We start from the raw sequence: 19,860 nt of genomic DNA on the forward strand, positions 1-19,860 counted from the left end.
TATACTTTTGCACATTTTTTATATTGAATGTAGATCTTCAACCAAAACCTAATATTAGATCAAGGGAACCTGAGTTTACAAATAACAAAAAAAATTGTATACTTTGTATATTGTATATATTTAATGAACGAAGTTATGCAACTCCAAATTCCTTTCTGTGAATAAGTAATTGCCTCTTTACATTTAATAACTGGCTGTGCCACCTTTAGCTGCAATGACTTCAACCAAATACTTCCTGTAGTTGTTGATCAGTCTCTCACATTGCTGTGGAGGAATTTTGTCCCACTCTTCCATGCAGAACTTTTTTAACTCGGCAACATTTGTGGGTTTTCAAACATGAACTGCTCGTTTCAAGTCCTGCCACAACATCTCAACTGGGATTAGGTCTGGTCTTTGACTAGGCCATTTCAAAACTTAAAATGTGTTGCTTTTTAGCCATTTTCAGGTAGACTTGATTGTGTGTTTTGGATCATTGTTTTGCTGCATGACCCAGTTGCACTTCAGCTACAGCTCACTGATGGATGGCCTGAATGACTGCATTGGAACTCTATTCCACATCTGATGCACGCAGTAGAATAAGATTTGAAAAGCGGGTAAAAACACACCTTATGGAACAACGGGGACTGTGAAGAGACACACACAAAAAGGTACAGACACATGCACACGCACACATTGTCATATTGTTGTACGGTGGTACTGAACATTTTGTGTTGTGGATATGTGGTGGTCTAGGGATGTTATATGATGTAGTGTTTTATCTTTAACTCACTCAGTACAAAGAGTGTTTGGTCTGTTTTATATGTAATGTGGGTGCTTTGGTGTGTTTGGTCTGCCTTGGCAGCAGCTAATGGGGTTCCCTAATAAAATACAAATGTCATCCAAAAAGTTGACTACATTTTGCCAAAAAGCACCTGGATGATCATCAAGACTCTTGGAACAATGTTCTATGGACAGATGATTCAAAAGTATAACTTTTTGGACGACATGGGTGCCAATATGCCTGGCGAAAACCAAACACTGCATTCCACAGTAAGAACCTCATACCAACGGTCAAGCATGGTGGTGGTAGTGTGATGGTTTGGGGATGCTTTGCTGACTCAGGTCCTGGACGACTTGCCTTAATAGAAGGAACCATGAATTCTGCTCCGTATCAGAGAATTCTACAGGAGCATCTCAGTCTCTGAGCTGAAGCTGAAGCGCAGATGTGCTATGCAGCAAGACAATGATCCAAAACACACAATCAAGTCTACATGAAAATGGCTAAAAAGCAACACATTTTACATTTTGGAATGGCCTAGTCCAGACCTAATCCCAATTGAGATGTTGTGGCAGGACTTGAAATGAGCAGTTCGTGCTTGAAGATCCGATGACATTCAGTATCAAAAATATGCAAAAGTAGAGACAATTAGAAAGGGGGGAAATACTTTTTCACGGCACTGTCTGTCAAGGTGTGTTTTCTTCAGGTATGAACAGGAGCTGAGAGGTGTGTACCTTGTAGCATGCAGTCATAGGCCTTCCTGTCCTGCTGCCCAATAGCGTTCCCAAACTCCACAGGCTCCGCCCCTTCCTCCACTTCCTGCACCCTCGAAGGGCTTTCACTGCTGAGGCCCAGTTCAGGAGGGCACCTAACACACAGACAGCAGAAAGCACACATATCCACGTATTAATACTGTTTGCATTCCAACAAATGAATACACACAGAAGCACAGGAACACATCCATGAAGTGAGACTTACATCTGAGTGAGTCGCTCCACAGCCCTCTTGCCTGCCTCCCGGGAGCTGGCGTGGACCTTACAGCCATGCCACAGGTAGAGCGCCCCCTGTTGACTGTTGAGCAGTATGAGAGAACCTCGGGAGCGCAGGCTGCCACAGCGACAGTCCACCTCCAACAGACTGGCCTCCTCAGGCAGCTCCCCACGCACACAGAACAGACGCCAGACTCCTACAGGACATAGTGAGATTGCAGTTAGGAACACAGGTCTACACAGAACACATAGACACACAACCAGACACACACCCCACCTAAATTAGAGGAGGTAAAGCCAAGGTAATATCCCACCTGTGTTGTTGGTGGTGTCTGCTCGGCAGCCTTTGTGGATGACCAGACCTCCCTGGAAAAGCTGAAGGAAACATGGAGGCTCCTGCCCCTGAGGCACCATCAACTTCAACAGGACAACAACAACAACACAGGAAGAAACATCAGTCAACGAGCCTACTGTACTCAACAACCAAAGACATCCTTCTCAGCAATAACACTGGTTTAAACGCAGGCCTCTGAAATGCTAGGCAGGTTTAACGATAGACATCCTATAATTTGCATGTCCTATATGTGATTCTATGGTTTTAACTGAGGCTATGGGTGGTTTAAGAGTTTAATTGGAAGAACCACCCACCTGTGTTCCCTCATGACTCCTGAGGGCAGACGCGCCTCGCCCATTGATACTGGAGTGCCGGCCCTGCCAGATGAAGACAGCAGAGCACTCCCTCCCAGGCTGCCCGCTTTGATCCGCTGGGCTGAGAGTATAGGTCCAGCGAACCAGGTATGTGTCTCCTTCATGCAGCTGCCCTGGGCTCTCCAGCTGGACCTCGCTGTCCTCAAACTCCTGAATGTGCCAGGTATCCACGGCAACAGTGCTCAGCTCCACCTGCCGCCCGTCCTCCAGGGGTACGATACCATGCCCCCTCTGAACGTCCACCCCCCCCAGGACTGTAGGGACCGCCCCGTCCCCTGGCACCGCCACCCCCTGCCCTGCCACCAGCGCCTTGGCATCACACGCACACAGAGACACATACTCTATCTGCTGCTGCTGGGGCAGGGGACTCTGCTGGGGCCACACTGGCATGGCAGTCTGCACAGAGAGACACAGTAGAGAGAGGAAGGGAGAGGAGAAATACGGTCAAAGAAGATCAGGCATCTTTCTCACAGTCACTCTAAATCTGTACAGGATGGGTCCTATTTGGCTTTGAGTCATGTGTTTCGCACATTGACTCGGGACCGGTACCCCCTGTATATAGCCTATTTATTAGTATTTTATTGTTACTTTTGTTTATTTAGTCAATATTTTCTTAACCTTTTTTTCTTACAAGTTCATGTTGGTTAAAGGGCTGATAAGTAAGCATTTCACGGTAAGGTCTACAGCTGTTGTATTCAGCGCATGTGACAAATACAATTTGATTTGAATTGATCTCTAACTAACCTGTGCCTCCTCCACCACCATTGCAGCGGTCTCCTCATCTCCAGCCCAGTCCAGAAACTTCTCCCTGAAGAGGGCTGTCTCCTTGTGCTCAGAGACACAGCCAAACAGAGCCCAGCCGGGCCGTCTTTCACCTTGCCTGTACACAAATCACACACGTAATGTATCAATGAATACAACAGTATGTATTTAAATGAGGTATTTTACTGTGTAAGCGCCTGTGTGGTGTGTACCTACGGCTGTATGCTGGGGTTGCAGTGTGTGGGGTCCAGTGGGTTGACCCTACAGTTGCTGTAGTCGTAGGGACCACCCCACACCTGCTGGGCCAGCTGTTCAGCCACACTCCTGTCGCCAGGGACAACATCCTTCCCATGCCACAGGTACACCTCGCTGCCAAAGTCAAACACCAGGGCCTGGTAGAGAGACAGGGGAATAAACAGAGAGGCAGAGAGAGAGGCAGAGACAAAGAGAGACAGAGGCAGAGAGAGATAACTATTCAGAGATCAGATTCTATCTGTAGTGTTGAAAATCACACAAAAGTTGATAGATGGCATTCCAGTTCATAATCTTTATATTGAGTTAAAAACCCATTGATTGATATGTAGCACCAAGGCAGCAATGGATAAGAAGCCACAGAAACACACAGGGGGATCCAAGGAGGGACTGACCTCAGTGGATCCCAGTAGGGAGACAGTGGGGATGGCTGCCCAGGCCTGCTCATGGGGTACCAGTCTGTTCTCCACCAGCCTGTACAAACAGTTAGACTCCACCACCCCACTCTCATACAGCTCATCCTCTTCTGGGGCTCCCGCTCCTACAGGGAACACACACATATACAATCACACATACAGTACACAAAGACAGACGCAAATGGTCACTTACTGGTTTCTTGCATACTTACTTTCTTGGTTTCTTACTTACTGACTGATTGACTGACTTAGTCTACTGACTGACTGACTGACTCAGTTTACTGACTGACTGACTTAATTACTTAGTTTACTTACTGACTGACTGATTTAATTTACTGACTTACTGAGTATCTTAGTTTACTTACTGACTGACTGACTTTATTAGTTAGTTTACTGACTGACTGACTTAATTACTTAGTTTACTTACTGACTGATTTAGTCTACTGACTTACTGACTGACTTAGTTTACTGACTTACTGACTGACTTAGTTTACTTACTGACTGACTTTATTAGTTAGTTTACTGACTGACTGACTAACTTAATTTACTGACTGACTGACTTAGTTTACTGACTGACTGATTTAGTCTACTGACTTACTGACTGACTTAGTTTACTTACTGACTGTCTTTATTAGTTAGTTTACTGACTGAAAGACTGACTTAATTACTTAGTTTACTTACTTACTGACTTACTTACCTAAAAGGCTGTTCTGGTTGTTTTAATAGGATTTTCACATAGTTTGTACAGTTCTTATGGTTTTGTCTACTGAGTGACAGAGTGGTTGGTGACTAGTTCTAGTCCGACCTCCGTATTGTGTCTTTCCTCCCAGAAGGTTCCAGAAGTCAGAGGCCAGGCTGTTGTCAGTATTGACCCCCTCCTCTAGGTGGATGACCCCACAGGCCCGGCAGCTCAGATCCCCCTGGGTCTGGATCAACGATGCCAGCTCTGACGCCTGGACAGAGACAGCAGAAGACAGGGAAACATCATCACCAGTTATAACTGACAACAACCAGTGGCTTCACATTGTGTTTAAATGTAAAATGTACTTCAATGGTATTATTCAAAAACCACATATGGTTTGAATTACAGACGAATAAGACGCCCAACGGGAATCCCTCATGAACAATACAAGCCAGGGATCTAGTTAGCCAAGGAATAGAGAGTAGACAGTCAGCATGTGATACAATGTGTGTGTCCCGTCGAAGTCGTACCTTGGCTTTCTCTGCTGTGTTGGCGAACTCTCCGCTCCAGAGGATGCAGTGAGTGGGTGTGACCAGCAGGAAGCAGTCTCCACTGTTCAGAGACCTGGCTGTGGGCTCAACTAGACGCACTTGCACATGATGCCAACCTGGCACCGTAGGAAACACACACATATCCACATATGCACACTCATAAACGTAATCATATGCACATGCACGCACACACACACACACAATCTGTACCGACCTTTGATGTGAATGAGCATGAGGTTGCTGATGGGCAGGTTGTTGTTGTTCGTCATTGACTCTGTGGAAGTGACATCACGCAGATCGACATAACTGAAGTCCTCTGTACTGGCCAGACCTGCTAGAGTTGAGTCAGCCATGTTGGAATTCTTGGCCACTGAGGGGTAGGACAGACATGGGACAGAGAGATCAGAGATGAGAAAGTCAGAAACAGTATATAAGCAGATTGAAAAAGAAAAGAGAGAGAGAGAGAGAGAATGAAATATAGAGATAGCGAGAGAGAGAGAGAGAGAGAAAGAGAGATATCTCTCTGGGAAATGTTAACGTCACTCACTCTTCTCCACTTGTGTCCTGTTAGTGTTCATGGTAGCCACGGTGACGCTCTCTCCCATGAAGTCCTGTCTGATGTCATCGCGGGCCGCCAGAGCACGCAGAGGGTTCCGGGAGCCCTGGGTCCTACGGGACGGACGCACCGACCGCCTGTGCTGCGCTACTTCTGATGTCAGCCTGCGCGCGCGCACACACACACACACACACACACACACACACAATGAAGACAATCATACAACTAGATAGAAGTGTACATGTAAACACAAACACACAACCACACACACACACACACACACACACCCCCCCCCCCCCCTCCCCCCCACACACACACACAAACAAACTCACATGGGTGTGTTGGTCTGGCAGAGGGCACTGAGGTCCTGTTCCGGGTCAGTTCCATTGGCAGCACCAGCCCCAGCAGCGAGGGCAGAGGGTGAGGGGGGCAACACCTCCCTGTAGAAACCACCACACGTCTCCCGGTCATCAGGGGTCATGACCTCCTTCACCCTCCCTGAGGTCACCTCCAGGGGAGTGGCTGGGGGAGGAGAGGGGTACAACATGAGAGTTACAGGTTTTCCACTTCATTAGGATGCTCAAAGCATCACTGAGAAAAACACAGGAAGTTAGACAATAAATAGACACTAGCGGATAGACTTCAACTCTTAATCTGAGGTTTGGACAAATCATCGTACTATTCAGCCTGTCCACAATGGAATCCAGTTTGTCCAGCTTTGTGTCCTCTTCCACCTCCATCCCAGGGTGACTGGAGATCTCTGTTGAGAGGAGAACCAGAGGTCAGGGAGGAGGATCTACAATCACAAACCAGACACAAACATCTTTTCTCTTTTGTGGATGGGTTATTTTTACCTTCACATGGGCATGCTGTTGCTGTGGCTCCTGTGGAGGGTCTCTTAGTGTGAGATGGATGGGTCTCGTGTATGTCCGATACAGGGGACACCAAACCTGCAATGGGACAATCCCACACAGGTCTGAGTGAGGGAAAGAAAGAGAGAACGAGAGAGAGAGAGAAAGAAAAAAAGGAGAAAGAGAAAGAGGGAAACCTCACCTCTCTTCGCCATGCGTCCGGCCACAGTGTACTGGGCTGAGCCGTTGGCGGCCCCTCTCCCTCTGGCCTTCCACTGCTCCTTACTCTCCTGTAGGGTTCTCATGCGCTCAGCCACCGACGCCTGTGGCAGCTTCTCCTCTTCTACTGGTCTAGCGTGCTGCATGGGCAGAGACAGGGATCAGCGACCGTACAGTGACACCTACCAGTATGTGTGTGTGTGGCTTTGCGCGCGTGTGTGTGTGTGTGTGTGTGTGTGGGTCACCTTCTGTCTCCATTGGGGCTGAGAGAGGGTCTGGGTAGGAGAGGAGACCTCCTGGGCCTCATAGGAAGAGCTGGTCTGAGGAGGGAGAGAAACGGATATGTGAAGGGGAACTACGTCAACATGTTTCACTGCAGTATCAACACAACTCACATCACAGCACTCAAACAAGTACATTTAAATGGAATATTGAGGGGCAATGGCGTGCAATGGACACACTTCACACTCACGCACCTGAACGTGTGCTTGCACACACACACTCACCTGATTGTAACACATGACATATTGAGTTGTACTGTTCGAATAGACAGAGGAAAAGACAGGATCCTGGGTGGAGGGGAGGAGGATAAAGGAATAAGCCCAGGATTGGGTAGAACAGAATAGAATAGATTTGATATGACTTGGACGAGCAACATAGTCAACAAACCAGGGTAATAAGTTCGGTTGAAATAACCAAACACAGAGGTTTGTAGGCAAGAGGGTGCACTATGTAGGGAATAGGGTGCCACAGCGCCAGCACTCCGCTTACCCAGCACTGAGGGTTGACAGCTGGTGCATCATGGGAGATCTCACTGTCTTCCTAAAGGGGGCAGCATTGGAGCAGAGAGGGGGTGTGGTCGGCAAAGCCAAGAAAATAAAATATGGTGAGAGGAGCGAGCATAGCATAAAAAAAAGAGATGGCAAATAGGAGAAAGAGCGGGTGAAGAGCAATGAGAAACATCCACAAAGGTATGAAGGTCTCTCTCTCACACACATAACACAGAGAAGTGTCAACACTGTCCAGCTAAGGGGGCCGAATGGGGTCAAGAGGGTGTTCATGGAAGCCTCTCTATCTGTTAAGTCTAACTGTTAACATGTCATTCAGAGCCATTCAGCCCATTCCTGGGCATTAGCACCGGCAGAAGCTGCACCCATATCTAAGTAATGCAAGGTAGCTCTCAGGGATTGAATGCATAGTCAGGTATAGGGCTGGTGTAGGGCTGCTATGACATTAAAACACATACCATAGTAAGATATGGGGCTGGTGTGGAGCTGCTATGATGTTACGATGCTCCTTTGGTTTCAGTGGACTGGCAAAACTACAACAAACTCTCGTGTTAAGCACTCGGCTTCCTGAACCAGCCCACACAACATGTCCGTTCAAACATCAAGAACAGATAGGACAGCTAACTAATTCCTCCTACCTGGCCACGCACGATGGCACCTTTTGAACCTTTTCACATTTTTCTAAATAAATATACTATTTCGATATCATTTCTGGGCAGCGTGTGGACAGCATCCCCTCTTATCTCCCCTGTGATCGGTCCCCCTGGTGACCCTCATCCTCCCCTCTTTCCCTGACTGACAGGTTACACTAAAACCCAACTGGTTACAGAGAGCCACGCCGAGGATTAGAGATTACAAGTGGAAGACAGGGCCTTTTCTCTGGGCTGGGCTGGTGTGGAGTGTTACAGTGGGGCCAAGCCATAGTATCACAGACCCTGGGGACTAGGGATTGTCTGGGAGCCTCCTGTGGTGGATCTATCTGACTGAGAAGGATGTGTCCACAGCTGTCCGCTGCTCTGCTTTTCCAGGCTAAAACTGGATTTGCCCCATTGGGATTCTGAGCCTAAATATTCAAGATACTCAACACAAGTGCAGACCCAAATCAACTATAAAACAGCCAACCAACTGGCTCCGAAACACATGAGCTCAGTTCGTGTGAGATTTCCAATGCAAATCAGTGATGCCAGCATCTATCCACTGTATACCATTCCCAGTAGCTGCCTGCTCTGACTGAGGTCTGAGGTCCAGTAAGATGGCAGCTGGTCTTACCTTCCTCAGGCCCGCCAAGGTCACCTGGACGTGTTGTCTAGGAGGGGTGTCTCTCCTCACCCTGCTCCCCCTCTCCTCCTCTTCCTCCTCCCTGGAAGCATCTGACAACCTGCACAGAGACAGAGGGGAGGTCTAAGAAAAAGCAATGCAAATCTCTCTCTTGTGCTCATGCTCGCTCGCACACATGCTCACTTGCTCGCGCACGCCTAAAAACACAAGGACAAACCTTCCATGACACTCAGCAATAGAGATCCCTCCTGCAGCACACACATTTCAATACACGCTCAGGGTTACAACATTCCAGCAGCGTTCACGCACAGACACGTCATTTAAAAGGCCTGTATGTTGGCTCTTGTGTTAATCGTGTACCTGTCTCTCCCAGTGGTGTTCCCAGGGGGGTGCATCTGCCTCCCCTCCTGGGGGTGACCCTGCTCTGAGGAGGGCCTGGCTGGGCTACACACGGTCACCGTCTCCCTCCTGTTCCTGTGTCTCCAGGGGGCCGAGGAGGCTGGTCTCTCTCTACGAGGCACTGATACGTTATCATGTCTCTCTGCCCTCCTCTCCTCCACCCCATTCCCCCTCTCCCCTCCTCCACTCTGGTCCTGCTGTCTGCCCTCCCTCATAGTGTCTCCGTCTCGGTCCCATTCTGGTCCTCCAGAGGGGCTCTTCCTCAGGATGCCTTTGATCTCTCCTGGCTCAGAGTCCCTGCGCTGCTGCTGGCCCTGCTGGGACAGGTCAGGTCCTGTGTTAGGCTCCACGTCGGCCCCGGGTCGAGGCTGGGCCTGGCGCACCTCACTGGGCCTCAGGTTGACGGACTGCTCCTGCTGCCGGTCTGCGAGGGTGGGGGACAGGCGCAGCGGGGGCAGCTGGATGGGGCCTTTCTGGAGCTGAGGGAGGACAAAGCGAGGAGAATACTGTCAGAGACATGGAGATGATAGATTCTACTCATCACAATAGTGTAAATTGGTATGAAAGCTAAGAGGTTACTACATATTTCTGAGTCATCATTTTGGACCTGTCTAATTTTTGTGTGATTGAATTGGGCGCTAGTGTAGTGTTATCCTCTGGACAGTGTTATGGTCGATATTGGTTTGATACTGATCAAATAAAACTATTGATCAATCCAGTGCTCAGAACAGTTAGAGGCTCCGTGTGACATTCAATTTGGGGTACAAACACCTACTCATGCTCACGTCAACATCCAGTACACACACACACAATCACCTGTGTCACAATCCGCATTTCTCAGTTAAAGAAAGACACACACAATTGCTAATGTCATCTCTAATATTCCCTCTTCCACTCCTCTAAGGCTGTCTTTCTTGGTCCCACACCCACTCACCAGGCTGACCTCCTCCACGGTGATGGGCTGTGTGCGGTAGCGTGCCCCCTTCTGCCTGCGTCTCTCTGGGGGGGCATGGGGAGTGGCATCCCCCTGGTTCCCTGGCAGGGACAGCTTGTTGAACAGAGCCAGCTTCTCGCTCATAGTCAGCTTACTGTTCTCATCGTCCTCCACTGCCTCCGCCTCGGCCTGCAAAGCCTGGGCCTCGCCTGACTCTACTGGCTGGGGGGTGCTGCTGGGGTAGATAGGTAGGAGAAGAAGGATGGTGAATGGAAGCCATGGAAGAATAGTTCAAATAGAGAAACAGCCCTGTTAATTAAAATGCGGACTGACAGGAACACAATGTGAGATATTTGCAACATTAAACCTTAAATGAAATGGCAAAATGTAGATTTCTGCCTGAATAGACATACCCAAAATTGTATTTTATCATGAGAAGGTCATAAACAATACCTAGTAATGTTTAGACTGCGAGAAAGATTCAAATCTCACCTTACTGGTAAAAATATGTATAGATTCCTGAGGAGCAGTCACTTTTGAGGACACAAACCCAAGTACACAGTAAAAAACATGAAATATTTTATATGATGTATTTTCTATTCGACAAATCTGTATGAATAGGGCTTGAAAATATTATATGCTTTCTAAATATAGTACAATCAAATTGCAAAATGACTAACTGTAAGATTTCACCTTCCTTGTATCTGTAAAACACATATTTGTATGTTTGGCATATTTTCTTAATGTCTCTCTTGATTAAATCTTCCGCCTCCACCCTTCTGGACACACTGGGTTCTAGCTTGGCTTCCTGAATTCGTTATGAAATCGCCTTTCATCTCATATTAATATTGTCCATCTATGACAAACAGAAAGTGTTTTTTGTTTAAAATCTATGAATTATTTTTAGATTACTTTGATAAAATTGGCTATAAATCGATATCTGAATGTGCTAGAGCGACGAACCCTCACTCTCCTGCTGCGCTAGGATCTAAAGGATTGCAGGCATATGCTTTGTCAGTGGCTGTGATGTGTTCAGCCAGGAGTTGATGGACAGTCGTAAGAGCGAATTAAATGGTAGGCGGGACATCCCAGCTTCAAGTGATGTCACAGCCTGAGTCCCACAAGCGGAAGAGGACTAGGGCTACTGCTGAATGCAAGCCATATCGATTTTATAAGCAAAAATGTTGGTCGGAACCAGTACCAAAAGCACGCTAGTCCCCTATTTAGGGGAGTTTACATCTAAGAGGTATCATACCAAAAGGTCTTACTATAATGCATTATCTAGAATGCTATACATAAACCGTATCACATCTTTAATCAGTTATGATCTCATAACCTGCCTTCCGTGTGGATTCCACAACCCACTGGGGCAAGGAATTTTAATGTCTGAGAGGCCAATGTGTTTTGCATACGGTCTGCCAACACCTCACTGCCAACGATACAATATATCCTTGTCCATTAACCACCGAGGTGTGACCCTTGACCCTGCTCACCTGGTGGCCACCACCACCTCCTCACAGGTAATTGGCTGAGTGAGTGAGCGGTGCTCGTTGCCGCGGCGTCCTCTGCGTTCATACGTGGCGCTGCCAGAGCGAGGCTTCAGAAAGGAGGAGGCCTCAGGGGCTGCTGTCTTCTCTAGCTCCTGCCACAGAGAGAAATAGGGAGAAGAGAAAAAGAAAGTGAGAGAAATAGTCATTCATAACATTTATGTTGATAATTGATACGTAATACCTGACCATGACATGTTGCACAATAATGCCTTTGCCATAATCAACATAGATCAAACAGAGCATATAATGGTTGAAATGACTGAGAAATGACAAAAAATGTCCTCTCCTTTTTTCCATCTCTTTCATTGAAAGTCTCCCCCTTTCCTGGCATGTGAATGGAGGTGCAGTACTGTAGGCAGTGGTCGGATAGCTGGTGAATAAACCAGGGATCTGTAAGGTGCTGTGGGTGGCCTATGTAAGAAGGTAGAGGAGAGAGATAGAATGCCAGGCCTGCAGGTCACAGTGTAACCAGAGCTCCATCAGTAGTGTACCGTTACCTCCCTGGCCCTCCCCTCAGTCCCCTCCCTCCTGGCCCCCCCTCCCCCCTCCACCAGCCAGCCTGACAGGAGCTAGCTACGGGCTAATTACAACCACCTGTTAATGCCTGTTCATGGCTTGATAGTCCCTGGCTACTTTTCACCTAGGTTTCGACAGATGCTACGTGACTAAAACCCACTAGGAAGTTAAATATTGGGGGGGGGGGGCAGGCTGCCAACGGCTACATAAACAATAAAACATTGACCAATGGGAGTAAACTAAGAACAGAAGGGTCCATCTGCATGCACTCTGTGGTCTGGCTTCCTGATATATTAGTACAGTACTATTATACAAGGCCCTGTCTGGATCAGAGAGGAGCACCTGTTTGGCCATTCATACTCCTCAACATTAGCTCGGTGTGTTCAGCTCTGCATGCTCAGCTCAGCCTGCTTGCTCGTCATGCGTTGCTCCGTGACTGGTGAGCAGCCGCCAGGACTGGTACATGAGATCTCTCTCTCTCTCGCTCTCTCTCTGTCAACATGGGCTCTGTTGTGTCTGTTGATGTGCTGTTGTGAGACATAAGCCCTGTGTAGCCCCCCTGGTCTCCATGGTGATGACCTTTTGTGATCAGGCATGGAGACGGACAACATGGTACAAGGGAACAGGAGGGGGGTCCTGGGAGAGGGTCCTGTTTCACAGCAAAGGCTGAGCTAGATGGGCGTGCTTACTTTAAACAAAGACATCTTGTCCGCCACACTCATCTTGGCTCTGTCGTCTGTCTTCACATCAGCTGGGGGGGGGGGGGGGGGGGGGGGGGAAATACATGACATTAAATATATCCATCCAGTCAGGCAAACAGAGGTAAAATACTGTAAGAGTTAAGTACATGCACACTCAAAGACACACCATGTTAAAATGTTAAGTCCCTGTCAGCCTGTCTGTGTCATCAGCAGGGATATCATTTTGCCATCACTGAGCCTGCCAAACACATTAACCCCCTGAATAAAGAATAGTCAAACAAAAAAATGTAACAGCACCCAACACACCTTATGCTCATACAGCAAACTCACAGTCCCTGTCATACAGCAAAAATAGTTATCCTGCTCATAGTAGCAGTCAGGCCTGTCAGTCAAGCCGTCGGACCACTGCGACACAATGCGATAGACTGATCCCCCTTCGTGTGAGGCCATCGCCCTGCACCTGGCCCTTACTACACTGTCACATGGCACCACCACCACTCTCTCTCAGCTGGCACCGCTAGCTGCCTACTTCTCCTCTCACCTGGCTTGAACTTAATGACCACACAGCTCATCCTTTTGACCAGGCAGTTGGACGGCAAACGCTGATCGTGTGAGTGTCAACTGTCTCTGTTGTGTCTAACACTGCTCTCAATGGCCATTTAATCATTGTATTTTAGGTGGACAGCCAAATGAATGCATGAGAGAGAAGTTATTGGACAGCTACTGTGGGGACAATTTTTTTATAGTGGCTGGGTGGTGCTCAGGCATGCATTTATGGCTCATAAATCCATCCCCACCGAGGAACTTCAACATTCTACCGTCACCCTGTTCCCATCTGGGTCTGGTGGAGTGTTTAAAAATAAAAGCCCTTGATTTATTTGATATTCTGTTTATTATAGACGTTCTATAAAGGCAGCTCTGGAGCTGGGGTTGAGTGTAAGTAGAGGTCAGAGTATATATTCATCAGGTTTACTGTTATGAACGTATTGTTATACAGTAACTGTTAGTTGATATAGGTTTGTGTGTTTATATTATCGGTTGTTTTTGAGTGAAAACAAAAACAGTTATTCCTTCTGACCCCGTGTTGTCCACCCCCTGTCTGTCTGTCTCTCTCTCAGCTACAGTGTGATGACAAATGCCTATTACAGTAGCCTGCTGAGACATTTTATCACACGCTACTTGTAGAGACAAGCGCTTTGCCACCTCCTATCTCCCATGTCGGCATTTCTGTGATCGAGAGAGAGTGGAGAGAGAAAGAGAGGGGGGAGAGAGAGAGAGTGAGAGAGAAAGAGAGAGAGAGAAAAAAAAAGAGAGAGAGAGAGCACCTGCTCTTCTTTGTCACTGTGTTAAAAATTACCTCTGGCAAGCCACACAGCACTATGCCTGTTACCCTCTCTCTCTCTCTCTCTCTCAGTCCCTCTCTCCCCGCACTCAGTTAACACAGAGGCAGTACAGAGGCTGTGCAATAGGCAATGGATCAGCCGTTTGTGTGTGGCAAAATAAAACAGGCCATGTGAGAGCCAGGTGGGCAGGGGTTTGTTACCTTTTGCGTTCGCCTCTTCCTCTAGCAGCCTGTGGGGCACAGAGAGAGAGAGAGAGACAGAGACAGAGACAGAGACAGAGAGAGAGAGAGAGAGAGAGAGAGAGAGAGAGAGAGAGAGAGAGAGAGAGAGAGAGAGAGAGAGAGAGAGAGAGAGAGAGAGAGAGAGAGAGAGAGAGAGAGAGAGAGAGAGAGAGAGAGAGAGAGAGAGAGAGAGAGAGAGAGAGAGAGAGAGAGAGAGAGAGAGAGAGAGAGAGAGAGAGAGAGAGAATCAACACGTGGTCATTGGCTGAAACATGCACACAAGACAAAAGATGAGAGGAGTTTGACCATGCTCATTCCTGCCTGGTGTAATTCTCTCTTTTCACTCTCTCTCTGATGTCTGTGCGGGTTACTGTATCTCACACACAGACCCAGGCTCCTGGGTCATATCTGCACGCTCAACAAAGCAACACTGTTCATGTCAAGGTTGCTATTAAGCGCCATGAACGGATGCAAACATACACGCAAATCATGCCGCTTGCCAGTGTACAAAGGCCAAACTATTTCAATACATAACCACAAGGACCACCAAAAGAGATGCTCCTCTATGAGGGGACAGTAAATATCTGGAAAGCATTTATATGCATACAAACCATTATCACACACTATCAAAACAATCAGAAAAGAAGAAACAAAACACAGCAACGGCACAAAACACTGCAAACCTCTCCACCTGAAGAGTAACCAAACTAGGGCAGAGTCTTCCAGATGAGCCCCAGGCTTGACCTGCATGCTGTGATATGACCTGGTTGATATGGCTGGCCGCAGCACACAGTCCCTACCCGCCGCTCTCCTGCACCTCGCAGGCTGTGATCGGCTGTGTCCTGAAGCGCTCGTTGGTTTTGCGGCCCCCGCCTGACACCCCAGGGAGGTAGCGACGGGTGCGCTGCCGCCCCCCCTCCGAGCCCGGCTTTACAGCCAGGTCAAGGGAAGAGGCCGCGCGGCCACTGTCAGGACTACTATCCCCAACCACGGAGGAACAGGGTGAGCATCGGGAGAGAAGGGGAGAGAGAGATAGTGAGAAACTGAAAGCAGTGGGACTGACGCCCACACATATTCAGAATAACAACACACACACAGGCCGTAACATGCAGGAGACCCTACACTTTCTCAGGCTGTGTTCCAGTCCCGGTCTGCTGCAGCAGGGCACTCCTCAACTGGCCCACCGACACCCGCGTTTGCAGCTGGGCTGCGTCGGGTCCAGGGGGGCCTGGGGGAGCTAGGGGCTCCCCCCCACTCAACATGCCGGCAGAGCCAGAAGAACACTGCCTGGGGGCGGGGGAGGAGGGAGGTGGGAGAGAGGTGGCGTAAGGAAACTACCACAACGACGCCAATTCCTAAAGAGCACTCCTGACAAAGTATTGTACCTCTTACAGGAAAGAGAGTCCAGGCCAGCAGGATATAAAACCCGCATGGAGGAATCAATGTGATCTCTGCTGTACTAGTACTGCAAGACGCTGGGAGTCGGGTTTAGCTCGCTCCGTTTGAATTAGCAACAAAGGCCATAAAGCACAGGTGAACTCTGACGACTGTTTTACGAGGCTGAAAGGTCACAGGAAATAATTTTCACTGGAGAAGGAGCTTGGTGACTGGTGGGGGGTTGTTTTAAGAGGTGGTTACACATAATATGGTTGTTTCTATTCATCGATCTGTTGTTAGGGAACCGGGAAAAGGCCAGTCTGTTGGGGCTGTTACTCTATGTGTACATGGCCTGATACTGTATAAGACAGCAATTCACTGATGTCCAGCAGACATTACCGGCATACTTTCAGCATAACTAGGTTCAGTGGTCTGAGTCAGCATGTGGGGTGACATCACAGTCAGTGTATGCAATCTGTCTGCCACATCACTCTTTTGTCTTCTTGCTTGGGGTCAAGAAGGATCTCCGCTACTGATTGGCTAATGGCTACAAATGGAAGGGACTCACCTTCGGAGGTATGTTGGGTCTGCAGCAGTGTCTGCCTCAAAGCCGTTGGAGACTCTCCTCGGTTCTGACTCCAGAGGGGTGTTGCTCTCCCTCCTGCCCTCCTCCGGCCCCCCCGCTCTGCCATTCACCCCCCCAGAGAGGATCCTGTCTGAGTTCATGAGAGTCCCATCCCTCCTCACCCACTTGGATGGGAGCTCCTCCATGTTGCCATAGCGTTCTTGTAGCTCCCGTCTCCTTTCGGCCTTGTAGCGGGCGATCCGCTCCGATCTGGGCTCCAAGGCAGGGTTCTCTTTGGTGTCCATGCTGCCTGTTCCTCTCCCTGTCTGTTCCTCTCCCTGTCTGTCTCAGTTGGTCTCCTTTAACAATGACCTGGGCATTGATGACTCAAACCTCGAGAGATTCCCTCCTACCTCACTTCTCAGCTATCAGACACCAAAGGATAAATGGTCAAAAGGTTCAAAGTTGGCAGGCAGATCAGCACCTCCGTTGTTGGCATTGGGAATGTCTTCTTCCAATCAGCAGGGTGTCCGACAGACAAATCATTCCTTTGAGCTCATCGCTCTGCTGAGACAGAGGGAGCAATAGAAACGTCAGATAACTGCGATATCTCACTTTCTCAATCAGTTAGCCACACATTCATTCACAACCAGTTGAACAATTCATTCATTGTTTGTTTCACATCCGTATGTTCTTGGTTAAGTCAATGACTACGACATAAACATACCACCAGCCTACAAGTACACTATTACATCAAATGACATGGCGCTATGACGGAACAAAAACCGAAAGAATTTACAGTGGCCCGATTTTATACACAGCTTTCTGACACCCACATAGCACTGAACCAAAACAAACCATACCTAGTTGAAATGTCCCTTGTAAAATCAGCGTCTTGCTTCGTCTCATTTTAAAGCAGCATGCCATCTGTAGGCAACATTACGATTGCCCCCTCTTTTTTTCTCCTTCCTTCCCATGTCGCCCGTCTCTCTCTCTCTTCGCTCTTTCTCCCTCCTCTTTCCTGCTGAAAGCCCTGTAAGTTAACCTGCTCTGAAAAGCAGGAATCTCCCCTTGCACTGAAACCCTATACCACTGCCAGCCAGTCAGCCAGCCAGCCAGCCAGTCCAGCCAGCCAGCCAGCCAGCCAGCTCAGCCAGCCAGCCAGCTCCACTTCAGTCCCTACAGTACATGGCTGACTGTCTGCAGGTTTCCCAGTAGAATTTCACTGGTTTTCATTAAGGTTGGACAAGATCAGTGCCTCTTGCTGTCAACGTTAGTTAGTTAATGCCTTCCTATGTCAGCGAGCTGAACATTTGGAGAAGCTGTCCGGCATCACATTTTAAATAGGCCTACCCAGAGTTGGTATTGTTCACTGGTTGTTCAAACGCAGTCATAGTTTACGTAGGCTACCGCATTCATTCTGATCCTCTAGTAATGTCCCTGAGCAGGACTGTCCATACTCACTCATCTGACAGTCTAATGCCTCTCTCAACAAGCACACACACATGCAAAACCGACACCCTGGCTACTAGGTTACCTGGCTGTTTGAACACAAACAAGGATCTGAACCCCTAATCAAATACAAATAATGACATCACCACATTTGTATTCTCAATCAGTAGGGACTTGAGCCATTTGATAGGCCGCCAAAAATTTGCCGTGTGAGTGGTGTTCTGAAATGGCTAAATGTTAGCGTCGGCATTCCTGTCCCTTCCCCACCACAGCTGAAACACAATGGGGCCTATGGAACAATGAGCAGAGAGAGCTAAGGGACTCATAGGACTTAGCACAGCAGAGCTACTGCAGGCTTAAGGGCACTGTACTCTGTGGTGGTCTGTAAGAGTCATGGTGTTACCATAAACAGATAAACACAGATATCGATTACACTGTAGACACACCGCTTGCTCTGGGTGTATTGGGAATGGTGTGAGACAAGAGTGTCTTCCAGATTGCAAGCTTATATACGGAAGACATGATTGACCTTTAAATAGATTTTGCATTCCCTCCTCACTCTTTGACTGCAGCTCTCAAACAGCGTGAGCAAGCGACTTACATAGAGCCAGGTGAATCTGCAAATCTGTTGCCGCAGACGACAGCAAAGGGCCAGGCACCGAAAGCTGAGCTGTCAGACGCAGTGATCCCCATGGGACATCAAGATTCAGAAGGGCAGCTGTGTTAGTGTGCTCGTGTGTGTATGTTTGTGTATGTGAGGTCAAGTTCAACACAACCACAAAATTGACTACCACAAGAATAGAGACAGCTTGGTTAGTATAGCCCTACCGTCTCAAGAGTAAGAGAGGGCAAGATGAGAAATGTCCCAATAGCGTGTAATTGAGTGTGAGTAAGACAATGAAGACGGAGACAGAGTGTCCATCTTTTGGGCAGACTGGTGCAGAGGTCATGTGATGGGCTAGGCAGGGCTGGATTGGGCGAGAGAGGTTGGTTGCCATTGGAGCTCGGCATGGATCATCAGCCCCTAATCCAGTAACACTAGCTGACAAGCTTGGTCTAAAGCACCCGGATGAACAGACTAGTTAGTACTCGCTAGGAATACACAGAGAAATGAGACTGTATACACTATTTGCCAAGATAAAGTTGAATCAACATGCACATGGAAGTTCATAGAGAGGTTTTAATGAGGCAAAACGGAAGGTGGGTATCGTATCTCCCCGCATGTCATTGTAAACAGAGCTGAGGTGAGGTAGTCACGGACACTATGTTTTATGTCCCTCTTTCACCCTGGTCCCACGCTGACCCTGAGGACACACGGGGCATTGAGGAACTGCTATGAACAGCATTAATGTACACTATATATACAAAAGTATGTGGACACCCATTCAAATGAGTGGATTCAGCTATTTCAGCCACACACGTTGCTGACAGGTGTATAAAATCGAGCGCACTGCCATGCAATCTCCATAGACAAACACTGGCAGTAGAATGGCCTTACTGAAGAGCTCGGTGACTTTCAACGTTATAGGATTCCAAGTCACTTCATCAAATTTCTGCCCTGCTAGAGCTATTGTGAAGTCGAAACGTCGAGGAGCAACAACGGCTCAGCCGCAAAGTGGTAGGTCACACAAGCTCACAGAACGGGACCGCCGAGTGCTGAAACGTGTAGCGCGTAATAATTGTCTGTCCTCAGTTGCAACACTCACTACCAACTTCCAAACTTCCTTTGGAAGCAAGTCAGCACAAAAACTGATAATCGGGAACTTCATGAAATGGGTTTCCATGGCCGAGATCACCATGTGCAAAGCCACCATTGGACTCTGGAGCAGTGGAAACGCTTTCTCTGGAGTGATGAATTAAGCTTCACCATCTGGCAGTCTGATGGACGAATCTGGGTTTGGCAGATGCCAGGAGAACGCTACCTGCCTGAATGCATAGTGCCAACTGTAAAGTTTGGTGGAGGAAGAATAATGGTCTGGGGCTGTTTTTCATG

At 48.2% G+C, this 19,860-nt stretch overlaps 1 protein-coding gene across 12 annotated transcripts in view; it reads right to left on the bottom strand.

Moving 5' to 3' along the window:
* Positions 1 to 19,860, bottom strand: part of LOC139364623 (supervillin-like) — a 29,274-nt gene that overhangs the window by 4,778 nt on the left and 4,636 nt on the right. The window contains exons 1-28 of one of the 12 annotated variants that reach the window (XM_071101519.1): positions 17,279 to 17,446; positions 16,419 to 16,979; positions 15,596 to 15,760; positions 15,274 to 15,447; positions 14,453 to 14,481; positions 12,898 to 12,959; positions 11,636 to 11,784; positions 10,143 to 10,374; positions 9,170 to 9,687; positions 8,801 to 8,909; positions 7,515 to 7,565; positions 7,250 to 7,312; positions 6,989 to 7,063; positions 6,727 to 6,883; positions 6,528 to 6,623; positions 6,353 to 6,433; positions 6,006 to 6,195; positions 5,665 to 5,837; positions 5,332 to 5,487; positions 5,097 to 5,233; positions 4,690 to 4,837; positions 3,864 to 4,009; positions 3,433 to 3,608; positions 3,199 to 3,334; positions 2,395 to 2,850; positions 2,061 to 2,163; positions 1,736 to 1,943; positions 1,492 to 1,625 (exon numbers count right to left, since the gene is read on the bottom strand). In XM_071101519.1, the coding sequence (XP_070957620.1) occupies positions 1,492 to 1,625; positions 1,736 to 1,943; positions 2,061 to 2,163; positions 2,395 to 2,850; positions 3,199 to 3,334; positions 3,433 to 3,608; positions 3,864 to 4,009; positions 4,690 to 4,837; positions 5,097 to 5,233; positions 5,332 to 5,487; positions 5,665 to 5,837; positions 6,006 to 6,195; positions 6,353 to 6,433; positions 6,528 to 6,623; positions 6,727 to 6,883; positions 6,989 to 7,063; positions 7,250 to 7,312; positions 7,515 to 7,565; positions 8,801 to 8,909; positions 9,170 to 9,687; positions 10,143 to 10,374; positions 11,636 to 11,784; positions 12,898 to 12,959; positions 14,453 to 14,481; positions 15,274 to 15,447; positions 15,596 to 15,760; positions 16,419 to 16,720 (4,426 nt within the window). In that variant the 5' untranslated portion in view covers positions 16,721 to 16,979; positions 17,279 to 17,446. Of the gene's footprint in view, positions 1 to 1,491; positions 1,626 to 1,735; positions 1,944 to 2,060; positions 2,164 to 2,394; positions 2,851 to 3,198; positions 3,335 to 3,432; positions 3,609 to 3,863; positions 4,010 to 4,689; positions 4,838 to 5,096; positions 5,234 to 5,331; positions 5,488 to 5,664; positions 5,838 to 6,005; positions 6,196 to 6,352; positions 6,434 to 6,527; positions 6,624 to 6,726; positions 6,884 to 6,988; positions 7,064 to 7,249; positions 7,313 to 7,514; positions 7,566 to 8,800; positions 8,910 to 9,169; positions 9,688 to 10,142; positions 10,378 to 11,635; positions 11,785 to 12,897; positions 12,960 to 14,452; positions 14,482 to 15,273; positions 15,451 to 15,595; positions 15,761 to 16,418; positions 16,983 to 17,278; positions 17,453 to 19,860 lie in introns of those variants that run through there. The other 11 variants (XM_071101517.1, XM_071101518.1, XM_071101516.1 and 8 more) reach the window with 11 other exon arrangements.

Source organism: Oncorhynchus clarkii, chromosome 13 (assembly GCF_045791955.1).
Source record: "Oncorhynchus clarkii lewisi isolate Uvic-CL-2024 chromosome 13, UVic_Ocla_1.0, whole genome shotgun sequence".
Taxonomy (NCBI): domain Eukaryota; kingdom Metazoa; phylum Chordata; class Actinopteri; order Salmoniformes; family Salmonidae; genus Oncorhynchus; species Oncorhynchus clarkii.